The sequence below is a fragment of the Varroa jacobsoni genome, unplaced genomic scaffold (assembly GCF_002532875.2).
Source record: "Varroa jacobsoni isolate VJ856 unplaced genomic scaffold, vjacob_1.0 scaffold_1277, whole genome shotgun sequence".
Classification (NCBI taxonomy): domain Eukaryota; kingdom Metazoa; phylum Arthropoda; class Arachnida; order Mesostigmata; family Varroidae; genus Varroa; species Varroa jacobsoni.
In genome coordinates, this window is record NW_019214179.1 from 27,388 (window position 1) to 50,245 (window position 22,858).

The 22,858-nt window shown below is 41.2% G+C and overlaps 2 protein-coding genes across 9 annotated transcripts; one reads left to right on the plus strand and one right to left on the minus strand.

Annotated features, from left to right (window-relative positions):
• Nucleotides 1-60: 60 nt before the first annotated feature.
• Nucleotides 61-3,459, minus strand: LOC111268335 (uncharacterized). Of its 8 annotated transcripts, none has more exons than XR_015314157.1 (4): nt 2,241-2,580; nt 1,156-1,494; nt 342-682; nt 61-147 (listed from the first exon to the last, which is right to left on the minus strand). XR_015314157.1 is itself a non-coding variant. In XM_086971667.1 (4 exons), the coding sequence occupies exons 1-4, from the start codon at nt 3,442-3,444 to the stop codon at nt 515-517; spliced, it is 615 nt and encodes a 204-aa protein (XP_086827793.1). In that variant the 5' UTR covers nt 3,445-3,459; the 3' UTR covers nt 61-514. The 8 variants fall into 8 exon arrangements, 6 of the variants coding, with proteins under 6 accessions (XP_086827793.1, XP_022703007.1, XP_086827794.1 ...); XR_015314158.1 differs by having other exon boundaries at nt 317-682; XM_086971667.1 differs by lacking the exon at nt 2,241-2,580 and adding exons at nt 2,695-2,780; nt 3,423-3,459 and having other exon boundaries at nt 61-682.
• A 3,467-nt stretch (nt 3,460-6,926) lies between these two features.
• LOC111268336 (uncharacterized) lies at nt 6,927-20,309 on the plus strand. The gene is made up of 7 exons (XM_022847277.2): nt 6,927-7,627; nt 7,874-8,535; nt 8,829-9,020; nt 9,262-10,536; nt 10,728-10,852; nt 11,235-11,380; nt 12,016-20,309. Exons 1-7 carry the CDS (start codon nt 6,953-6,955, stop codon nt 12,352-12,354), a joined length of 3,414 nt encoding a protein of 1,137 aa, XP_022703012.2. The 5' UTR covers nt 6,927-6,952; the 3' UTR covers nt 12,355-20,309.
• Nucleotides 20,310-22,858: the final 2,549 nt, after the last annotated feature.

Genomic DNA, 22,858 nt, shown 5'->3' on the forward strand with positions numbered 1-22,858 from the left:
AAATGTCTATGAATATAACGTTAATTCAATATACACCCACATCTAGTTAATACATGAACCTTCTTCTTAAAAAATGTCTCTAATTTATTTACAATGGTAATAACAAGCATATATACATCATCTTCCTGTAGAAGTTGATTTCAGCACCTGTAAGACGCACAAGCAGAGAACGTCTTAAAAGATTTGAAGAAGTGATAGGAATCATAAAAGCATATTGAATTAGGATTGGCATTACCACCTGCGCTTTTTATTGCTCCGGTTAAATGTTTAAACTCAGTATCTAAATATTAATCGTTTGTAATATAACTGAACATACTGCAGAATATATACAATTCCATTACTTAAAATTCCGCTCATTTCTGTAGAGGCCTTCTGGCAATTACTGGGTCACTGTTTTTGTAGCTGGACCGGTAGTCGCAAATCGGACTTCATATGTCAGTTTCCAATCTTTGGTTCTATTTGTTCACTATCTTTAGGCGCTTTACTACGGTTTACGTTTCAGAACGAACAAGGGCTAGCATCGGTATTGGCATGGCGTCTGAAACACGCGATGATGTTGCTGTTGTTGTCTCGTAATGTGGGCAAATTCTGGAAGTGAAACGTCATTCGGCTCATCCGAGCCATCACAACAGTCACAGATTCCATCATCGACACGTGAAGATGGCACTTTGACAGTGGTATCCTGTAAAGAGAGGCAAACATTTAATACAAAAAACACATAATATCTTCTTGTGACTAAACGGGACTGCACCGGCCATCGTCCTCCAATATTCAAAGTGAGGCCATGCGAAGTTCTTGTGTAAGTTATGCATATAAAACAAAACAAACATTTCGCTTGAGAAGTGGAAGTATGCCTACTAGGATTATTAGGATCTGTGCTGTCATTTCTATCTTGGTCAATGGTATGGAAGTTTTCTTATAATAGTATGTAATAAATGTACATATAGATCTGGTAACGGATATGCAACAAAAAAAAATTAATCATGCTACTCATATTAAGTAAGCGAAAAAATATTTTCTCTAGCATGGCGCACACGATCATGTAGATCTCGAAAGAAAGAAATTTTAAGTTCTTTTCCATTACTTTAGAATAAATAACAAACGAGCAATACACAAGGTTAAATTATGCTCACACCCTTCTACAGAGAAACTAACCCGAGTGCACACAAAGTAAGTATTAGGACACGCTCCAGTGGCAGGCTCATCATTGACTTCAACGCCTGCGCCGCAGTCGCAGTAGTTATCATTTATTTTTTTCCAGTCGACCAACTTTCCATGATGTTCACGCCCACCACACTGGAAATAGTCTGTAGCGCCCTCATGCCAATAGAGATGCGCCCAATGTGGAGCCACTCCGAGGGGCATTATTTGGGGCGGCGAAGGCGGTGGGGGCAGAGGTAGTCGCCGGCGTTTCGATACCTGTGCCCCTGACTGCAGCTGACCGAGATAGTATATTTGATAGACGAGAAATATTAGTCCCGTCATGAACAGTGCCTGTAACAGTCGTCTTAACCTTAAGCTAACCATGACGATAATGGCTAGAAAGATATCCAGCACAGGATGACAACGGAGGCCGTGGTCGGCAGTAGAAAACTTCGTCTCCGTAGTAATTCGCGCTCCACTGGCCAAAAGGGAGAAAGTCAATGTGCTAACAGCATCAAAAGCGACTGGCGAAATTTTTAACGCTTGTTGTAGCTTTGTTTATTTTAACGATACGCACGCACAAGCGAACGATGCATGCATCTCACTATGTTTACACCGCTAGTTATTATCGTTGTTGGCAAATCGCTATTTCAATTCTCATGGAATATCTATAACACGTCGTTTCTATATGTTGCTAGTTGTAAAGCGTGTCTTATGCCAACAACGCTTGTCAAACATAAAACATAAAATAGAAACCACTGATGGATCCATGATTTGGACTCTAGCACAAAACCTTAAAAACTTATTCCGTAGTTGACACTTTGCTTCACAGTGAGATGAATCTTCGTTTAGTACGTGATAAAAGAATCAAATTGGCGAGTCATTCATTACAGTTGTGCGCCGTTTATGGTGATTACGGTATATCGCGAGATCACGCACGTAAGCGATTCATAACACATACCACCGCACATCAGCATAAATTTTCATATTCTACAATGTTTAACAGTAATCATTGGGTATGTGATTATGGGGTGAAGGTAAAACAATGTCTTATATAGGCAAATTGAAAAATACATATCAGCTATCTTGCTACTAACAGAGCTGGTCAAATCCCCACTGGCAAAAACACTACTCTGCTTATATATATATATCAACGGACGGTAGGATATGTAGTCGATCAGCTGTTTTGATTCAGTCGATGGTACTCCAGTAAAAGGGCCTCTTTGGCTCGCTCGCCGCTCACAGCAACGCGGCACCGCACTTCGACGGAGAGCTAACGATATAATATCACATCTAATAACAACAACAACAACGTCTGCCAGATGTGCGCTCATGCGGGCTACTAGGCTCCGCCACACCTCAGTTTGTATCCGTTTGCCGCAAAAAACACAACAACAAAACAAATGAACTATAAATTGATAATCAGTTAGACTTTGACCAAAAATAGATTAGCCAAAGCGAGGATCTCTCTTTTGTCTATGTACATTTATCACTCTCTAATGGCCGTGTGTGTAACGCTTTTTACGGCATCATGTAGTATCGGCATCTTACACAGGTCCTAGTGTCCAGCATTGCTTCAGATGATTGGCTTTTAGCACGAAACAAACCGTGAGTCCGGTTTCGAATCCCCAAAAATGCTAAAAAACAAGGAAAAAACATTATTTATCTTATCACTTGCAAGATTATGTGAAAAGTAGATATTATGATATATTTGCCTTTTACAAAACTAATCAGAGTATTGTTTAGCCTATTTGTGCACTTTGGTTTCTATTGGCAAATCCATGCGATATTTTTGTGATAAGAGAGGTGTAAAATAGACGGCAAATAAAAAAAAAACTCGAAGTTTTGAAAATAGTTAGAAAATATAAACTGGGAAACTTTCTTCTATTTTCTTGATTAACCACACAGTTCCCCGTTTGCCTTTTGGCCTAACACAAAATAAAATTATTAATTATGGTTTTCGCTATTTCGTTTTAAATAAAAATTCCACTTTTTTTCAATACACCAAGCGCAATAATGTATGATTATTTGAAAAACTAGCTAAAAGTTAAATTTATTTATGCGTGCTGATTTGAAGATCTGTTCAATGAAACACAATGTGTTGAGGAGGTACAGGTTTGGGATCCTCGAAAGTATTCCGCACACTTAGCTCGTGTTGGTTTTTGCTAATCAGTCTTCAAAATGCCATTCTGTGTCACCTATTTACCACGGTCCCATGAACTATTCGCTTCCCAACAGATAGACGCTTGCTTAGGTGCAGTAATGGTAATCTAGCTTACCATATAGACTCCCCGTGTCCATTTAAAAAAAATTGATCATGCGGACACGTCGTGAAAACGTTAGTGCTACCGGATAACACAAACAGACTCCAAAACGAGTGACATATACGTAGATGACATCGCCTACGTTTCCAATGGCTTCCCAAAGCCCGTTTGTCGACCCTATTTAATCCTCGGCCATCCTGTTGTCATTTTCTGTCAACTCCTCTTGCCGAGCCCGCATTCATTTCCCGCCATTTCTGTTCACAGACACTTCAATTTCCACGCACATTCGTTTTCCAGTCGTTCCACTCTCCGCCGCCATTCGCTGCCAACGCGATGATGCGCTTGATCCGTATTGATCCGAACGGATAAAGGAAGACTTGCTGTCTCTGCGGCACTCCACAGTCGCTAGTCACCGATACGAATAGGTTTGACGTCAAAGAACATCGTCACCGGAGAGGGCCACATGTTGTGGTACAACACAATAGGGTTTGTTTTTCTTGTCGTCTAACATTACTGCATATACATCGATATCTGTTGTTAACAGATCATCATTGGAAGTGAAAGAACAGCTCGTCGCACATTTACACACACATCTAAATTGCCCTTAACACAAATTCGGCGCCAGTAACACACAAGGCCCTGTACATACACCCATCACATACACACATGCATACACACACGCTCATATACACACACACCCACACATATACATACAAACACATACATACACATGTACACACACACAAACACATACAAACGCACACGCTCGCATGGTGGCCGTTTATCTGTGAGTGTGCTTCACGGCCCTGTGTGAGTGTGTGCCCCACTAGTGCTTTGCCTGTAACAGCAATAGTGGCAGTAGCAGCGTCGGCGGCGGCGGCGGCGGCGTCAGTGGCGGCGGCCGCTGTAGGAACACCACTTGCCGTCGTAGAAGCAGCGGCAGCCACAATATTCAATAACACCGAGCGACACGAACCTTGTTCTGAGTTGTTTCGTGCGGTCGTATTTGTTGCAGCAAGTAATTGTACCAGTATCGAGTACTCGAATTGAGTTCATCTGGCCAGCCACAGCTGACGACATGGCAAACGCTGTCGGCCCCAACTCCAGCTGTTGTTCGCACCCATCTGGCAAGTGAAAGCTGCATCCGAACTTTACTGCAGCGTATTAGTGTTTGACTATAAACTGTGTGATTGCAACTCGGGAGCTGTATGAGTGAGTTTATCTACGTGAAAGTGCGTCCAGCGGCCAGCCCGATGTGAGTTGCCGAGCAGGTAGGTTAGTCGGAAGATTTGAGACTGTGTGATTAAACGAATGGCTGTGATTTTTCCCTTCATTGAATTAGACGATGCGTTGAATAAATAGATTTTTTCGCTACGAATTACAAGTTGGCTCTATTGTAGATTGTGCGGGACGTCTCCGATAATCGAGAGGCGAAGTCCTCATTACCGTCAGTTTCTCCATCTCACCATAGGAGTCGATAAGATAAAATCGCCACGGAAAAGTGCATATCGAAATTGTTCAATGCTTGGGCTGGGCAGGGCAGGTCACTGATGTGCGGGGAGCTCCAGCTCCAGCAAATGCTGCCTAAGCCAAACCTACCAGAGCTGAGACGACATGTACTGCTGTTCGTTCATTATTCCTGCGGTAGCGGTATACAGGAATCATATATAGCCCAGTTATGTTGCCAAGTGTGCTAAAATAGCTATGATCACCAAGAAACACGAACGATGTGAAGTGATGGTTAGGAAGCTGGAGTGCCGATTTTTTAAATGTTTCCTATTTCCTACCGGTTCAGGCCGATTCGTGTTGATCAGCTGTTTCTCTGTTTGAACAGTCGGTGGATCTCGCGTCATCATGCAGATTGGGGCCTACTACTCGTACTTTAAGGTTTTATCCGGTTCTAACTAGCCGTAGCACTCTGTTGTCGGCGTGCTTAGCTGAGATGGCGCGATTTTAGCCGTTCAGGAACGATGTGGTAATTAGCTAGACATATGTAGAACTGTTTTAATAATGGAAGACGACAGAGAAGAGCAGGCAGATTGAGGTTGAATGCAGCTAGATATGATCCTTGAGAGAACATCTCAAGATATTATAGTAATAACAGAATGTGCTTTTAACAAGTTAGTAAAAATGAAGATAATTATAAAGTGATCAGGCGAACTTATTACGAGTTCACAGAAAGTGGTCGCTTGCTCTGTTTAAGGGTGAGAAGTAAGCTTCTCCCGGCGGGAGTGTAGAAATGCAATTAGGAATGGGATATGCGAACATTCCTATAGTGGGAACGCTGTGTGACGTGAAGCTGTACGAAGTTGTTGGCAAACATGTATGCTTTGCCTCGTATAAAAGTTAGATAGCCATGCGGACGTTTATGAACTCGATGAAAGGGCGCTCTCAAAGTTCCGATGGTCAGTGTGAGCTACACCTTAATGAGTCCTGGTAAAGCCTGAGAAAAATAAATAACATTCAATAAACAGAAAATGTATTTCTTGCATCTATGGGTTTAGAGTTCGTTGCATTTGTCAGGAATGTCCGACGACGATAATGGTAGAGTAAATGGTTGTAATTTGCAGATTTCTTAAAGACTAACAGGCGCCAACAACACAACCGTAAAATAGTTCTAGACTTAAAATGACAAGAATGAAATTTAAAAGTATTTATGAATTTTTGCTAGCGCTGCAGAAGACTGAAAGGATGCAGTTTAAAAATATGTCGAATAATTATGAGTTACATAGAATATTAACAATTGTCATACTTATCAACGTATTTTTGCAGAGCATGTACAAAACAAAACAGTAATCTTGCAGTAGTTATATTTGTAGTAGGTTTTTGTTCTATCGCTGAATATCGTTCGCTGGTGTTAAGCCGTTGAATCCCTGAATAAATTTCTATTTAATTTTTAATTAATTCAAATATATTTTATTCAATTTTGTGAACAATTTTGTTTGATTAATTTTTTTTATTTCGGATGACGAATTGATTCTGTTCAAAATGATTTGATTGGTATTGCTTTATTTTCGTAAGTCAGCATTATTAACTGATCAAACTACCATCGTAATTATGATATTTTAGCTCTTTGTTACGTTATTTGTTGCGATATTACGTAGATGTGTTTTCGGAAACCCTTTACAGATTTAAATAAAGAAAGTCGTACAAGTATTTATTCGGGATGCGTGATGCTTCAGCTAACCTTAGACAGTTTTTAATAACTGAGAGTTTTACTAAATTGCAAAAAAAATGCGTCAGGGAGTTTGCAACATCTAAGGATTCACGATAGCCAGGCTATAACAACTATGATGCGGAGTGTCATTCTTCTTGCTCTTATTATTATTACTATTAATACTACGATTGCGTAAGTCAGTTAGGTATTGTTCTTCATTTGAAAACTGGCTGCCTATATTTTAAAGTGCTACTAATTTTTGTATTGTTCGTAACTGTTATTGCTAGTATCGTTGTTGTTGTTGTTGCTATTGGTATCTTTTTTTGGTTCTGCTGTTATTACTGACCAATAGGTGGCGCGCATGCATCGCGGTGCACTGTTGCCTGCGATGGGAGGGCTGCCCCGCCGTGTGCCCCCTTCGCCCGGTATCGCTTTGCTCGTGACGCCTCCGCCACAAATTGGCCCGCCAAATGGCAACACATCCTATTCTGGCTCGACCAGCAGTGGCACCGGGACCAGCGGCGGAGGAGCGAGCGGTACAAAAAAGCAGCAGGGCAATCAAGGGGCACAAGGTGCGGCTGGAGGCGCCAACCACAAATGCTCTCGGTGCAAGGCGCGGCCCAAATCCGGATCCGGCAGCAGTTTGTGCATACGATGCAAACTGCAGCGCGAGTACTGTTCGCCGAGGGGAGGCTTTGCTGGACCCAAGAAAAAGGTCCCAATGACAGCGCTGCCAATGACGCCTTTGTCGTCAACGGCACCAGCTTTGTCGCCGACTATGGAATCACGAAACGATATATTGCAACTGACGCCGCCAACATCGCAACAGCTTACTCCAACTCCGAATACACCCAGTGGGATTTCACCGTCTACTGGGATGCATCTCGGACAGGCACCTACATTGTCGCCGAAAACGGAAATTAATAACGTCGTAAGTCCACCGTTGGACGTGAAACCGTTGATCATTCACCTTGAGGTGGCCGGGGACCTCTCAAGGAGCTTGCAGTGGGCCACCTTAGGAGATCAGGAAGACTTGACAGAAACAACGTGGCCTCAATGCATGGTAGTATTTCAAGACTGTTTATTAGCTAAACGAACGTATGTGACGGTTAAATGAAGCACAAATTTAAGAAACTCCGTATCTGCGTAACACATTCTACTGTGATGTTACTTTCCATTCTTTTAAAACTTTTCAGTTTATTAACGCATAATATTATTAAGTGTTAGATAAATACAATACTTTATTTATTATTAACTTGTTTCTAAAACATTAATTTTCATTGCCTTAAATTTATATCCAATTTCATAGGAGGAATTAGAGCGCGAAACAGACGATTTTAGGCCAGAGTCATTAAATCAGGTTTTGTCTGTGAGTGAAACGAGTCCACCGCATCCAGAACGAGTTGAGCCCTGTCCAGCTAATGTAGCGCTACCTGCAGAGATCGTGGGTGCAATGAGCACCAGCGGCGGGTCTGGTAGAGCTCGACTGGGTCTTGCTCGATTACCTGCCATATTATCACTACCTGAGGGTCCGCAAAGTCCATCCGAATTGACGCGCAAGCAACCTTCCAGAACATTGCCCCCAGCCATTGCTTCGCAGTCAGTCCACACGATCAACGGGATCGGACCCCCTAATCCAAAGATGTCGCCGGCGCAGGGCGTAGTGGTGACTTTGAATATTCCAGACAGAGAACTTTCGAACGACATCTCAAACAAGCACTGCACTAATTCCCTCAGGCAATCTGTTACTACCACGACCGGAACAGATTGCGTTATAGGTGACACTCACCAAATCTCACTAACGGCAACCTCTCCGAATCAACAAATATACGTCCCGATGGTTTCGGTGACAACGACAGCAGCATCTACTACACTAAGTACAGCCTCCTATGAAACGCCAATGTCATTCCATAATCACAGCGACGGCGTCCCGTGTCGAGTTGATGCTGACGTCTGGCGAAGCCACGTAAGGTAAGTTTAGTCGTTGGTTGTGAAGTTGTTTTTCAGGCATACGATATTTACACGTTGAAGATGAGCCATAAACAAAGCACTGTTTAATAGTTAGCCATTATCAGCCTAGTTTTTTTATTCTAGTGCAAATATAACCCTATGCAATGTTGGATTATTTCAGAAATTCATTTATTAGATGTGGCGAGTATGCACGCCTTGACTTATCGCCCAGGAATTAGATACGATACACAAGACAGGCGTATCCCAAGTATATAGCAAGTAACGTTGTTGTTGGTGTTTATCTTGTACTCAAGGAGAGCGGTTCGCTCCTACACAATCTATCTAGAAGAAGCTTTCTCGGCTTTGCTTGAATCTCCTTCCGAAAGCAAATGGGTCACGGTGCTTAGCGTCTTTCAAAAAAAGACTGTACTCTCCAAGATTCTTCAGCGATTATCCATTCTGCAGAGAGCCCTGCTGCCCCCCGAAGAGCACACGTCGTTGCGTCGGTGAGTAAATTAGTCTTCGAGACCATTTCGTTTCTGACTCAAGCTTGAAGAAGACTTGTTTAGCCATGTTACAGACTTGCTTAATGTAGACGAAGCTGTTGTTTCTTTCGCTTTCAATGAGGGGTCCCACTGCTTTTATACGCTATTTCCCCTGTATGTCATACAGTAGCGTGCCGTTATTTCTTCCTGGTCTAACATGGATAGACTGTCCTTGAATTTGATCGCGTTTTTCCTTCCTCAGGGTATCCCGAAGTGCTGAGCAGCTCTTCAAGGCAATGAGTCGGTTACGAGGTGAGATGGCTGCAGCACGAAATACGGAACAGCGTTTAGGTCACAGCGCCATTTATCCATTAGGCCAAGCAGCAAGTTATCCCACTTCACCTCTTGTAGGTGACTCCACCAATATCAACGATTATAGCTCGCTTACGTCCAACGGACTTTGCCCCACTGCCATCCCTTTGGATACAACCGGGGACAGTTTCAGCAGTAATACTTGCGGCATTCAGCCAGCAACTGCCAGAAGTTCGCATCTGGACGTTAACTCGTTCATCTATCAGTCAGGTAAACAGCAGCAGCAACAGATGCCGCAATTAAAATCGTCACCAATCGTGAGTAGGAACTCTCCAGTTTACAACGCCGTTCCCGCAACTAGCGCACCAGTTGATGAAAGCTTTTTTGCAAGTGGCATTTCACTGCCCGGCACCTTCATAACAACACAGAAATCTCTAACGGAGGAAGCCGATGACGAAATTTCGAAAATTCTCGCAAAGCTTAAAAAAGAAGATCGTTGCACCATACCACAGGTGATGACTACGAACAGTTCATTATCATCAACACGGACTGGCTCGTTATCTCAAGCACAACAGGTGAACACTGCTCCATCCTATCCGCTCATAACGAACGGCTCAACCGTAATGGGACACAGTTCGTCAAAGATCGATGCGCTTCCATCATGTACACGAATTACGTCGGCGTCGTCAGCGGTTCAACAACAGACCGCCACTGAAGTTGGAGTACCTGCTCAATTGATGGCAAGACTCTTATCTCCAGAGTTTTCTTCACAACCAGAAGCATTTGTAGGTTCGACAACTTCAAACGATACTCACAGTTCGATGGGCAGGTATAACGAAACATCTGTAAATCAAACTACTGAATCACTGAATCAGACATATGCGAACATCGCAGCTAGGGAAACGAACTCTACTCAACGCCCGTTTGGCCAACAGCAAGCGAGCAACGCTGGAGGCGCTTCAATAGGAAATAGGCGGTTATATTTTTACGACATATCAAGACCTCTCAGTCAAGATTCGAACCAGCAGTCCTGGGAGCTGGCACAGTCACAGCAGGCCATGGTCAAGACGGAAAACAGGACCATGTTTTCTCCATCGCTGCCAAAGAAACCTCATGTGGAAATCTCCCGGAGTGCCGTCCCTATAGTGGCAGCGCCTCAACTGCGAAGCCTTCTAGCTAGAAAATCTCCAGCTACGAATTATTTAAAGTCGACGCAAAACCAATGGTGAGGATAAAATAAAACGATAAACCATTGAGTAGAATTCCATATTTTAGTTCTCATCTATACTTGTACAGTGAGAGATCTTACTCTATTGAATTTACAATTCTGGCAAAATTCAAGTACTCCAACGATAGATGTGAAACGTGTGTAAGATATTATAGTTATGTTTTTTTCGGGTATTGATGCATTGGCAGCTTCATGAACAGCAGAGTGCAGGCGGATTCTTTGGCAACGCCTTTGACAGTGGACGTTCTCCAGTTAAGCCAACATCAACGGCTATATCTGAGTCCCACCCAGGAGATAACAGCATACAACAATGGTAAACGCGATTTATAGCTGTTTCGTACTGACGATCGTTCCTTAAATTCACTCATTTTTTAAAGCTTCCTTGCTATATAACAGTACAATGAACTGTGGTATGAAGCACTAGTTTGATTCAAATAAATCTACTGCCAAGCTTATTCATTTCGAACCATTGCTAGGAACTTCTTTATTATCTTTAACTGGAATTGATTATATAATCAAGTTGCATAAAAAATCGTTTTAGCGAAGTTATTAAAAAGATGAGTCGGAGATACGTTGATTTAGGTGTGATTGAGATATTATCTAAAATGACTTTTCTCTTTTAGTAATCATAGCGATCTCTATATAGAAAGTGTTTTTAAAAATTAGACTTTTTTTATAACTTGCTTGTATTGCAGAAGCGCCGAAGCCTCAAAAAGTGCTGCCAAGTTTACCTGCCTTTAGCTCATCATTACAACAGAAGTCACTATATCAGCGAGGCTCAGGAACTTCTGACTACAGCCTCGCAACGCAACTGCATGATCAGCAACAACAACATGGCCAGGTAAATTATCACAAAATCGCTACTATCATCACTGGAATGGTGGTATTTACTGAAGTACATGCTTCAAAAAGTACCGCTTGTACCTGTAGCTTTTTCCTATATTTTTTGGTATTAAATTCGTATAATCGATCCTTCAATCCTCATGTAATACCGAGATCGAATGCTCGTGATAATTTGTTTTTTTCTATTTGTTGTTAGCATAAAGTGAAATTTCCACATAAGCATTATAATTACATACGTCAATAAACACAATTATTTTTATGTTTACCTGTCCAGAAGCTGGCTCCGTAGCACGATTGAAAATGTACTGTTTGTACAAGAAAATGAAGAAAAATAAACACAACACTATCAAAGTGAAAATGAGTCGATCTAGTTGGCAAAGATTTGTCTGTAAAACTATAAGGGAAGTCCCGCAGGTTTAACACATTCTCAGCGACGTCGTACCATTTTTACTAATGAATCTTGCTGATCTGAACTGAAATTAGCCTTGTAGCAGAAGTTTTATCAGAAAATGTACTATGATTCGTATATGTGGAACACTGGCAACATCCTTACCTTTTTCCAAATCATGCCTCTGTCGGTCGATAATCTGTTGTGTAAGTTTTATGAAAACCTTTCAATTTTTTTTTCGCCAGGTGGAAAAAGTATTACCTCCGCTATCCGCAAGTACTCAGGCGGTAGATCAGGCATCGATGGCGAACGTTGAATTGCCACTTGCTCAACAGTCACGACAGGTGGTCGGTACCATCCCACCAAATACAAATGGTGTTTGCGCAGGTCTTCCCGGGCCGGTAAACGATACCGCGATGTCGAATTGTAGTGCGCTGAACGGACTCGATCTGTTCGACGCGCAGACTGACGGCTCGCCGCTAACGGGCCCATCGTCAATAACAGAAGGGCCTGGATACCCATCTTGGCCAGCTGTCCAGTGTTCTGCTCCACTTGGAGAGGCTGTACCTAATACAAAAGGCTGAGCACCTTAGAAAGGACCTGCATTGGCGCTATATCGAGCTGCGATGTTCAGAATGCTTTGTTGCACACCGCCCACGGATCACGATGTGTGCATCGAGTGTACAGAAGACCGTCAATCCTAAACGGTGCTGCTGCGACCTTTTGTAATCGTCCAAGTTGGCAAGGTGGACGAAGTTTTGCAAAGAAGGCTCATGGAGCCCTCGTTAAAGACAGATCACGTTCGGAGCTTCGTGTCATGGCACTTTCATTCTACAAAGCAGGCATGCAGAGTTACTCCATACAAATATGTCGTAAGAGCGATGCAGCTATTCATTGAAGCTAGTGTGCGTTCAGGCCAAGTGCAATGTTGCAACATTTGTTACGAATACGTAAAGTTAATTGGAAGGTCATTGGGTGGTCGTTTTCTCAATGGTGTCGCAAGTTAGTGCTAATTGAACTTGCTCTCGTAGAAGTTATGGTGTGCGAGACGTAACGCATTTGGCTGGAAATGACATTCTTGTCGACGGGGTAAGCTTCCTCAGTCATCGATTCTAACGTTACGCAAAAAAGAACATTCACTCTAGTAGCATTCGTACACATTTACGTTAGCCATTTATTAATATATTCATTTAGCTGGTCGGTCGATTTGTCAGTAGAAGCTGGAACAAGGCCGGCCCTCGGATCCGAGTTTAAAGGGACAGGTCTGTTGTAAATATTTGATGAGCGACTCTATTCTTAATTCTATGATTACGCTCCATCCACTACTGGTATATAATCAATATTCATATTATGTTATTATTATATTATTCAGATCGGATACAACATATTCGTAACTTTACTGTGCTTATCTAGATAAGTAAGGCTACCGATCTGGTATAAAAGCTATCACGATTATTATTATGATTAGTATCTTTAATCTCAGATCGTCCAAAGGCAACTATCGCTACAACAGTTACCTAAACAGTGGAAAATGCGGATTCACGATTCTTTTGTTTGCCAGCAGCAAGTTTGAATTAGTTTTTTCGATAGGTTCACAATTTAGGAAACGACTCAGAAGTTGAGATAAAATCCAAATTAACCTGTTATCTACAAAATACGTATAAGACGAGATAGACTACCTTCTTCGCATATCCGCTCAGTAGTTGTTGCTCTGAATTGTTTGGAACGATCGCGCAAACATTGGCACCGCCCCTCGTAGTGCCCCAACGTGCCTCGTGTAGTCGTTCGGCGATGTACATACCCAGGAGTATATATATATACATACATACATGATTACATATACGTACATATATTAGTTTATACCTGCGGACGATTTTACTCATATGCATTATACATAATATATATACATGCAGATCGTGTGATCTGTGATCATCACTTGACCTAGAATTGACGGCTGGCTATAGTGTGCCACCTGTGGCAACCGGAGAAATTCTGCGAGTTTACAATACTTTCGCTTGCACGCTCGGACAGCTTTCTGCGTTGATAGATTTACGCGCCTTGTTTTCGTAATATCCTACCTCATATTACCGCTAGTTATTCTCCTGTGTTCCCCGTACGATATTTATCGCAACGCCGTTCTCTTAATAACCTAACCTACTATAAATAAATTATTACTACTTCCGTTAACATTACGCAGCTGTTGCTCGCCTTTTTCTAACGTGGTCTCCCAAACTGTTTGTGTCCTAGTTGAGGGAACCTTAACAATAGCAGCAGTGTCCGACTTTGTTCGTGTTCAAGTACATCAGGTTTCCATTGAAACGGGACTTTGTCTCGTTTTAGGAGCAATATCGAAGCTTCAATCGCTCGTTTCGCCTGTCATCTATTGTACTTAAAATGCGGTGTACCTATATATTTGAAAGATTGTTTGTTGTGGGACGTACCAGGACAAATTAGAACTATAAGCGCGGGCTTTAATCTATGGTGTGACATCTCTGTTTATGTGACTCCAATACCTAACGGGACATTCTTGGTTAATGCTTGAACTTGTCCGAGTTTCAGCTAGTCCGGTGAATTAGAAGGCGGAGATGCGGGACTTCAACAAAAAAGTTGCAATACTCTTCGATTTCAAGTGCAAACGAATGCTTGCTTTTACCCCACCTAATATAGCAGCAGGATGATTGGAACGGCAACATAGGTATACGTAATTGTAATGATGGTTATGTCCTTTCTAACCCAGTCCAGTTAATGACACTATGTCCGAGCAACTAGTCACAATGCGAGTTTTTCAAGGGAAAAAATCGAAATGTTGTTGTTGTTATTTTAACGTTCGTGGATAGCTAGCCATAGCGACGATTTTATGTTATTACTTTTGCACGATCTGGTGTATCGCAACGCTATTCCTGGCAGCTTCCGTGCTTTGTCGCATTGTACTATGCATGTAGCTTGGTAAATTTTCTGTTTCAATTATCCACTGGTTTCGTCGCGCGTGAGATCGGCATGGCACTTGCCTTCACGTTTCAGGCTACTCAGTCACCTCGCCTATTGACGGCCTGTCGAACTCGGTCTGCCGTAGCGGCAGACAATGACGCTATCGCTCCACTATAGAAACGGTTGCTGAAGGCAGTTATCGATATGGCGTTCTTGCGCAATGAAAGAGCGTAAGCCTTTTGTAGAAGAAGTGAGATTGAATGGCTGGAGAACAGAGCTCTGTAGCGAATGCCATTGCTTAAGAATTAATCTGTATTGCTAGTACTACTGTCGTTTACATGAAAAACACAATAAAGTTTGAGCCTAGTCGTAAGTGGAAAAGCGAACCAGAGACGGATACGGCTTTTAGTGCAGTTGTCTAACACTATCAGACTCTTCCATACGTGTCCTTTCTCCATAGTACGATTGCCTGCAAGTCAATATTGACAGCAGAGAAGGTCTTTCATCGACATCGAACAATTAGAGCAACAATGATCATGTCCTAGTGCAGCTAGTATTGTGTTGAGAAGGGCAACAAATATTTCGGGCACTCTATGAATCGAAGAAGTGATTTTGTCGTTGACACTTTGGAATGGTTTGCTTAGAGGCTCGGTGTGACGCCGTAATTCTCCCAGCCATTTATGTGAACTGGATATCAGTTATCTATTGAACCACGGCCTGTTATTTGGACTAGAGATATTGAAATTTTTAATATGCAAGCGTATTTCAATGTGCTCAGTAATGATCTCCTTCATAAAAGGCTCATATGGGAAATAAATTTTTCTAGCAATGCTCGTCTTCTTTGGCTGGATGAAAAATTTTAGCGGAATCTGCTATGATTTTTTACATTTAGCCTCAGCACGATCTTCTGTTGTGCATCACTATATAGTTTCGTGTACGAACAAGCGACAATTAATTTTGAATCAGTTAGGGCAATGCGTGTATCGTGATCGCCAGTAATATCAGATGGATGGTTCTTTGAGCATTGTGCTCACTTGCCCCCCATATCCCTGACGTCAGAACTGCTGCTGAACGCTCATAACCATCGTCGACATGTTGACGTTGGGATTTGACCCAATGCAAAACGTCTGTGCATCCTGTACAAAACTCCAACTGCTACATTCAGCTGCAGCAGTTAATTTAATTCGATAGGCGAATGGCTCGTGAACGTAAGCCAGGAGCGAAACGAAGCTGGCTGGTCGCGAGTGGTTCTATGCCGGTGTCCTGTTATGCATTGGCCGACCGGTTTGTGGTCTACCAGTTGTCCCTATACAGTACACTAAATAATCCACGCTACACACCATATATAGACTGACGCTTCAAACTCATTGAGAGCTACGAGCTCTCGATTGAAAATGGCTGCTGGATCCTCGCGTACGGATGCATGATCCCTCGGTTACAAATCAACAACTGGAAACGAACGGAAGAACGGCTTTTCGGGAAAGTAGTCCGAAAGGATGAACACGATTAGACGTACAACAGTTAGGCGAGAACGTACGAATGTCCGAATAACGTAAGCTTAACTACGGGAGACAGACTTCAAGCAACGCTATACGTTTGCTGCGCTTCTTTCTCTCTCTTCAATGATGTGAACAGCAAATGTCATCGTTAATCAATGCTCGTCCCAAACCGCCAACGTAATAATATCTATATGTTATATGTGGGGCGGGTCAGCAACGTGTTCTGTGTTCTTGCTAATAAGTAGGCGTGCGTATCCGCGGGAGTACATGCATTTATGAACACGGCTGATGGCGACTCAGTCAGGGCTACTTACGGACCTTTCATGAGGCGGCAGCGAACACGAGCAGACCTTTTGTCCTCTTTATGTTATTTATGTTTGTAGCATTTGTGTTCTTTGTAGCACAAGCGTGTGAATGCCTTTTTATGTTGCCCCAATCGGCGCGAATTCTGCATTATTCCCCTGTTGTTATTATTCTAGGTCTTGTTGTCCCAATTATTTTTGGCTACAGGCGTACTGGGTGAACAGAAAGGAATAGTGAAGTCGCCAGACGAAGCGATGGGCCAATACTTTAATCGGCAACGATCTTGTAAAGCAAAAAAGAGTAAAAGCCTTGCTTCTTTGGTCGGTTGATCGCGCTTATACGACAAACAACGTCGGATGCCTATTTCAATTAACGACTGTTCCGACATCATTTGCAGAATGCACACGTCATCTTCCTTTGCCATAAAGTCTCAGATGTACTGTTTTCCGTCTGAGTGGAACCTTTCGTTGTTGTGTAGCAATATCGTGTCGTATGGTGAAGCTGAGCTAGACTTTTGCTCTCAATTGTTATTGGTCTCAAATGAAGTAGTCATAATTATTTAGGTACACCCTTCAAATGTTCCAATGGTCACTGACATCATGTTGATTGTTACTATTTATTTGATTCAATTATGTTTTCAGTTCATTAGTCTGTATCGTTTATTTCTTCTCCTTTTGTTTTTTATTCCAGTTGTGTCTTTTTTAGCCATACCGTTGCATGTGTGCTCTGTGCAATAGTGGGGGCAAGATCATGGATCTAACCACGTAGCGTATGTTATTAGTTGTTCGAATTTGTGAACACCGTGTTTACTCATGCAGTAATGAATAATTTCTCACAGTTGTCCTTTGATTGTGCTCACCAATAACCCCTAAATGTGGTAGATGCGGCATTTAGCGTTTTGTAGCTAGAAATTCGAGTCTGCAGCTAAGCTGTAAGGTCGAAAGTGATTTGTCTCGCTTATTTTAGATGCGTTTGTTTAAGCTAAGCAATGCTTACAGCCGTTCTCTGGGAGTTAGCCTCGAAATCTTAGCGGTCACAGTAATTGCTGCACCGTGCGATTTACACTTTTGTTTTTTTTCTTTACTGTGACGCCACGTTTTTTTGTTTGGATTTCCTAGTACAATCCCATTTATGCTTTATGAAATCGCAGACTGATGACCCAGTTGGCTGTGGATCAATAAGACGTTCTACGTTCTAATGGTCTAACTAACATAACGGTCATTTTCATCATCATCGCTAACTCCATGTACCTGCAAGTGTCGGACGCATGCGATTGTATTCATTTATACTTTAACATACACGTAAAAACATAAATAACCCTATATTTATCATAACAAGTATCGTCTATCATATTCTAGAATATGTGAAACGCAAAAATATTTTACAATGGAACATATCCGTCTATGAACAGGTATCATGAAATACAATTTGAACAAAAAAATTATAGAAAATCCGAGGAAATAGGTCGATGAAACGTAGTGAAGATGAAACGAATGAGGTTTACATTTATTTGGATACCTAGGTCTGTGATGGGGGCGACGTTTGAAGACGAGATGCGTAGGAAAGCTCAAATTATAGTCAAAACTATTTGTTTATTCTACGGCCGCTACTAGATAGAAGATAAATGGGAGATTATCAACGGAGATACAAATTGTTCGGAAAAGCTCTGATTGACTTAGAAGCATTTTATAAATGAGTGCATGATTTGTTTCATCGAACTAGCAATAACTTCGGTTTTTGTGCCAATATAATGAGCGTCGTTTATTCTATAAATATAATCTCAAGCTATTACCGGATCATTATCGTTACCTCAATATATGCCCTATTTGTATGATGTTTATTATCAATATTGGGAAGGCTGTATATTTTTTTATGATTTATAGCATTTATTTTTCTCGTACAATACGCGGCTATATATACATCATGGTCATTGCTCTGTCACAAAATTACTCACACAATTAACGCTAGTGTCACAATACATATATATATATATATTCGGCCGATTATCTATATGATATTTACTCAGCATTTACACATATAAATATACGCATGTTGCTTTTTTGCCATACTTTGGCCTTATTATTAGTTATATTTTTATTAATACTATTATTATTATTATTGTTGTTATGATGCAGAAGAAAGCCTCAAAACTTTTGCATTGTAAATACAGAAGGAATAAAAGATATATAATATATATGCATACACGTTGATTGGAACAAACAAATGGCTCCTACAAGCAAGAAATAGCACGAAATACACGTAGAGATATACAATAAACATTTTGTCAACAAACGATTTAAGAGGCTAACGAGTTCATGGTTGTTCCCCCGTTGTTAACAGCTGATGAGCTATTCAGTGGAAAAAATTGTGATACGGTCTTTGATGATCCTAAATAAACTGGAAATAATAGATAATAATTAATTATAGAAGAAGTGGTATCGAGTCAAACTAGGAAAAGTAATTGACTGACTAATGTTTGCAGAGATCGACTCCATCGAGTCAAAAATGTTGAAAAAGACTGAAAACTAAAACAAACCTAATCTACCGCAGACCAGTGATTTTTTCTGTACTTCTCCGAGCTCAGTTGTATAAAAATGCGAAATAGCTAACCTATTTTCCCCATTAATAAAATATATGTGTAGCGTACTTTACAAAAACGCCAGTGTCCAACTGTTCGAAGTGGAGCAAAGCTCATAATATCGAGGCGATCGTTAATTAGCGTCGACGACGCGTGTTTTGCTAGGTGTGTCAATCGCTCGTAGAAACAAATTGGGAAACAACCACTATTGTAAATGACATGGCATGGCATGGCATGGCATACAGTCGTCCATAGGCCGGAAAGTTATAGTTGAGTATTGTTCGCATCAGAAACACACCCATATCCAATAGACAGAATTGTCTAATACACATATGTTATTATGGGTTTCCACTCAATACGTGCAGATCGATATGCTCAGATATGGACAGCCCGTGTTACTGCTTCCTATATGACCCAGTTCGAATGAGTTGAAAATTTGCCGAATGTAGTGAACAGCAGTCTGCGTTCATTGATCCATTTGTGTACTATGCTATTTCTTCTAATTCTGACCACCTGTCGATCAGATTCTAAGGGAGATGCGTTCTAAAGCGCGACTATATAATCAAGACGGGGTTTACTCGATTTTGGCGCCGTGCCGTACGTGTTGCGCACAGCTTACAACGGCAGAGAAAAGCAGGGTTAGCAATGGCAATTAAAATAACTAACAATGGCAACATTGTTGGTTAGTTTTTAAAAATTTTATTTACTCTTATTGCCGAACCTAGCGTGCGTATTTTTCAGAGCGGACTTTTGGATTGACGCAACGGTTCGAACGTTTTGATGTATTACAACGACAAAATAAAAACACAGTTTAAAACTTGCGAAAAAACCATGTAATCGCTCAACCGCAACTGCTAAGGAGGTTCTGCGTTCATATATTTCTGGTATGTAGTGCAATCAACTGGCTAAAGAAGCCTAATAATCGCGGAAAAAACGTGATCATTTACGCAGGTACATAAACACACAAGGATTATAGTGGTTTACAATAACAGTGTGCCGCTTGATTACAGCTATATATAGATACATAAATGACAATTATGGACCGGATAACCGAACGATGAATGCGAAAAATATTGGAACAATGGCTGATGAATTAATACGACCGCTGTTTAGATGTCTTCAGCAAGATTATAAGAAAACAACGAAAGTAAGAAGAGTGCATGTTGTTGTGCGTTGATGAGAATGCATAGTTTATACACAGAATAAAAATGACAGCGCGATGAAGAATGGACGTAAGTGTTTTTATTACAAGTGGTGATTTTTTTTAACTAGCTATTACGCCTCATCACTCCACCTTTCGGCATCATCTTCGGCCCTCAGTAATACAACAATTTTTGATTGACTATTATTGCTGTTGAAGTAACCTGGCAGGGGTCACTGTGAGCACTATATTTCGTCTTTTTTGCTCATATACATATACATAGAGAGCGAGAGAGAGAGGAAGAGCTTTGCCCGGTAATTGACGGTTCATTTAGATAATCCGATCACGATTAATAAATTGAATTGCCCCCCCCCGAATAAATTCGCTTTGTCCGCTCCGGGTTAACTGTGTTACCCGTCGGATATCAAACGGCTGCATTACATGTCTTCGGTGATGTGTTAAGACAAGCACTGATCAGACACAAGGCAAACACGCTACCAACGTCACAATTTGTTTTTTTATTATTCATAAATCCGAACCGGAATTCTTTTCGTGCTCGCATTTATTTTCGCATCATTTGCAGGAATATTCAGGATAACTTTGAGGATTCGCTCGTTATCTTGCCACTTGTCTTTTCGCTACGCTGGTTTGAATTTTTATAGCGAGGCATATTTTCTCGACATTTCTAACATTTTTTCTGCAGTATGCTCTGCATTATTTTTGACTTCAGATACATTTTAATTAGACATTATATAGACAACGAACGGATCTTAAATGGGATTAGAGAAAGCACTTGCCGTGTAAACTTCAGCTTTACCGCTTTTTCACACCTAAACCACCTTCGCTGATGAGTAGACTTACCCGTTTCTCTGACGTGAAGTTCGCTTGTGTTATCGCTTGGTACCTATCAAGATTTTGTCCGAGCTCTGATTGTCTGGACATTCGAAAGTCCAAAAAGTGCCTAATGACAGCGCTTTACCTAAATGGAAGAAGTGCGACACAGAAGATCCACAATTATTTCTTTCTAAAAAGCTGACTGTTTCACATTGAGCATTCAAGACATTAAATAGATTTTGTTATAATTCTACTTCTAGTGAATAAGAAATAACTAGCACAGGTTGTTTTGACGATGAAGAACCAATAATACGCGTCTATCTATCGTCAAAATGGATGACTTCTAGTCACTGTAAGTACATAACCGAGGCAAAGGCGGACTAGCTTGTCGTAACTGTTTGAAAGATGCCACTTTTTACACTGCACCGGGTCATCAAACTTGGATGTTATCCGTGTACTGGCATCACCCCTTACAGCCAAAATTGAACGAACTGTCAATCAGTGAAACTGGCAGAAAAATTAAGTTTAGCATTTTTGCCGTAGCTGCTTAAGGTATGTTGTGCCTATTAAGTTATTCATTGTTTTTCAATAGTGCGATGCTCTGCACCAGGTGAAATAAGTGCAGCTATGAAGATTTTTTCTTCAGTAATTAAACTTTACAAGTTGAACAAATTTGATATAGTTAAAAGTATTGCTCAGTAGTCTTGTACTCATAGTATTACTCCATAATAATGTTTGCTACACCGCTATATGTGTAGCTAACTGTTCGTCTAATTATGAATGTGTGAAAACAAAAACGCCAGAAAAGAGTTGCCGAAGGGCCCATTACTGCCGGAAGCGTATGTGAAACACAGAGATTACTTTGAGGGTTCCGCCATCAGTAACTCCCGACGAGGTACAAACACCTTTGTACCCCAATAACTGCTGATGATTGCATAAAATGCTGTTCAGAGTAAAATCAAACGTTTAAATAACATGCTCTATCCTAAAATAAGACTTTCCATGTTTATATACTTGAATAGAGCCTACTGTGGTACGGTGCCTGTGTGTGGTCATTCCCGCAATTACTATTCTGATGTTGATATTTATCAAATAGCGACTTTCGGATTCTCAACGATATTTGAGATTGGAACAGCGGAGGATGTCGAACTTCAAAAAAAAAGGACAACACTATTTCTATGGATGGGCCGGCATTTATTGGCGAATTGTAAAAATTTACAACTGAATCTGAGAAAACGCACAGGGGTCCGTGCTATAATGCTCATGCTCTTACATGTTGTCACATCAACTGGTGTATGTTCCACAATATGGATACAAATACAAATCTTTAAATAATACAATTTGTATCTTATATATTAACGACTTATATTTAGCGCTACCCGTCTTGCGGCGATATATACGCACTATAAAAAACAAGTAATTGAAAAGTAAAGACATGTGAGTAAATACGCGTAATGGTTGAAACATAGATGGCGAAAATCTGAGTTAACAATTGCTCGTACGCCCGTGAAAGAGGTGGTCTATCGTTACGATGAAGAAAGCTAACCGCGCTTGAATTACGTCTATCGGAAAATTCTACGGGGCCTTCGGTAGATAAGGTACATGCGATCGTACCTTCTCGAAAAAGGCCCCGAGCAGGAAAAAGTGTGTGAAGTAATTTCGTTGCACAATGAAATGCAATTTTATTCTTAACTAAATTACGAGATTTCCAATCCTTCGGTCACAAAAAACAACTTATTTTACTAGGCTTGTGATGTAAACCTCACTCCAAAGATATTATCGCCCGTTCAGAACCTTAGCATGGC

What these genes read in the sequence shown, in the direction of transcription:
- LOC111268336 (XM_022847277.2), top strand. Translation starts at nt 6,953, where the DNA reads ATGGGAGGGCTGCCCCGCCGTGTGCCCCCTTCGCCCGGTATCGCTTTG. An exon ending in GAGCACACGTCGTTGCGTCG is followed by an intron (nt 9,021 to 9,261) that starts GTGAGTAAATTA and finishes TTCCTTCCTCAG; the next exon opens with GGTATCCCGAAGTGCTGAGC. An exon ending in GATAACAGCATACAACAATG is followed by an intron (nt 10,853 to 11,234) that starts GTAAACGCGATT and finishes CTTGTATTGCAG; the next exon opens with AAGCGCCGAAGCCTCAAAAA.
- LOC111268335 (XM_022847272.2), bottom strand. Translation starts at nt 2,477, where the DNA reads ATGAGCGCACATCTGGCAGACGTTGTTGTTGTTGTTATTAGATGTGAT. An exon ending in GTGGGGATTTGACCAGCTCT is followed by an intron (nt 1,495 to 2,240) that starts GTTAGTAGCAAG and finishes CGACTGTTACAG; the next exon opens with GCACTGTTCATGACGGGACT. An exon ending in CTTACTTTGTGTGCACTCGG is followed by an intron (nt 683 to 1,155) that starts GTTAGTTTCTCT and finishes CTCTCTTTACAG; the next exon opens with GATACCACTGTCAAAGTGCC.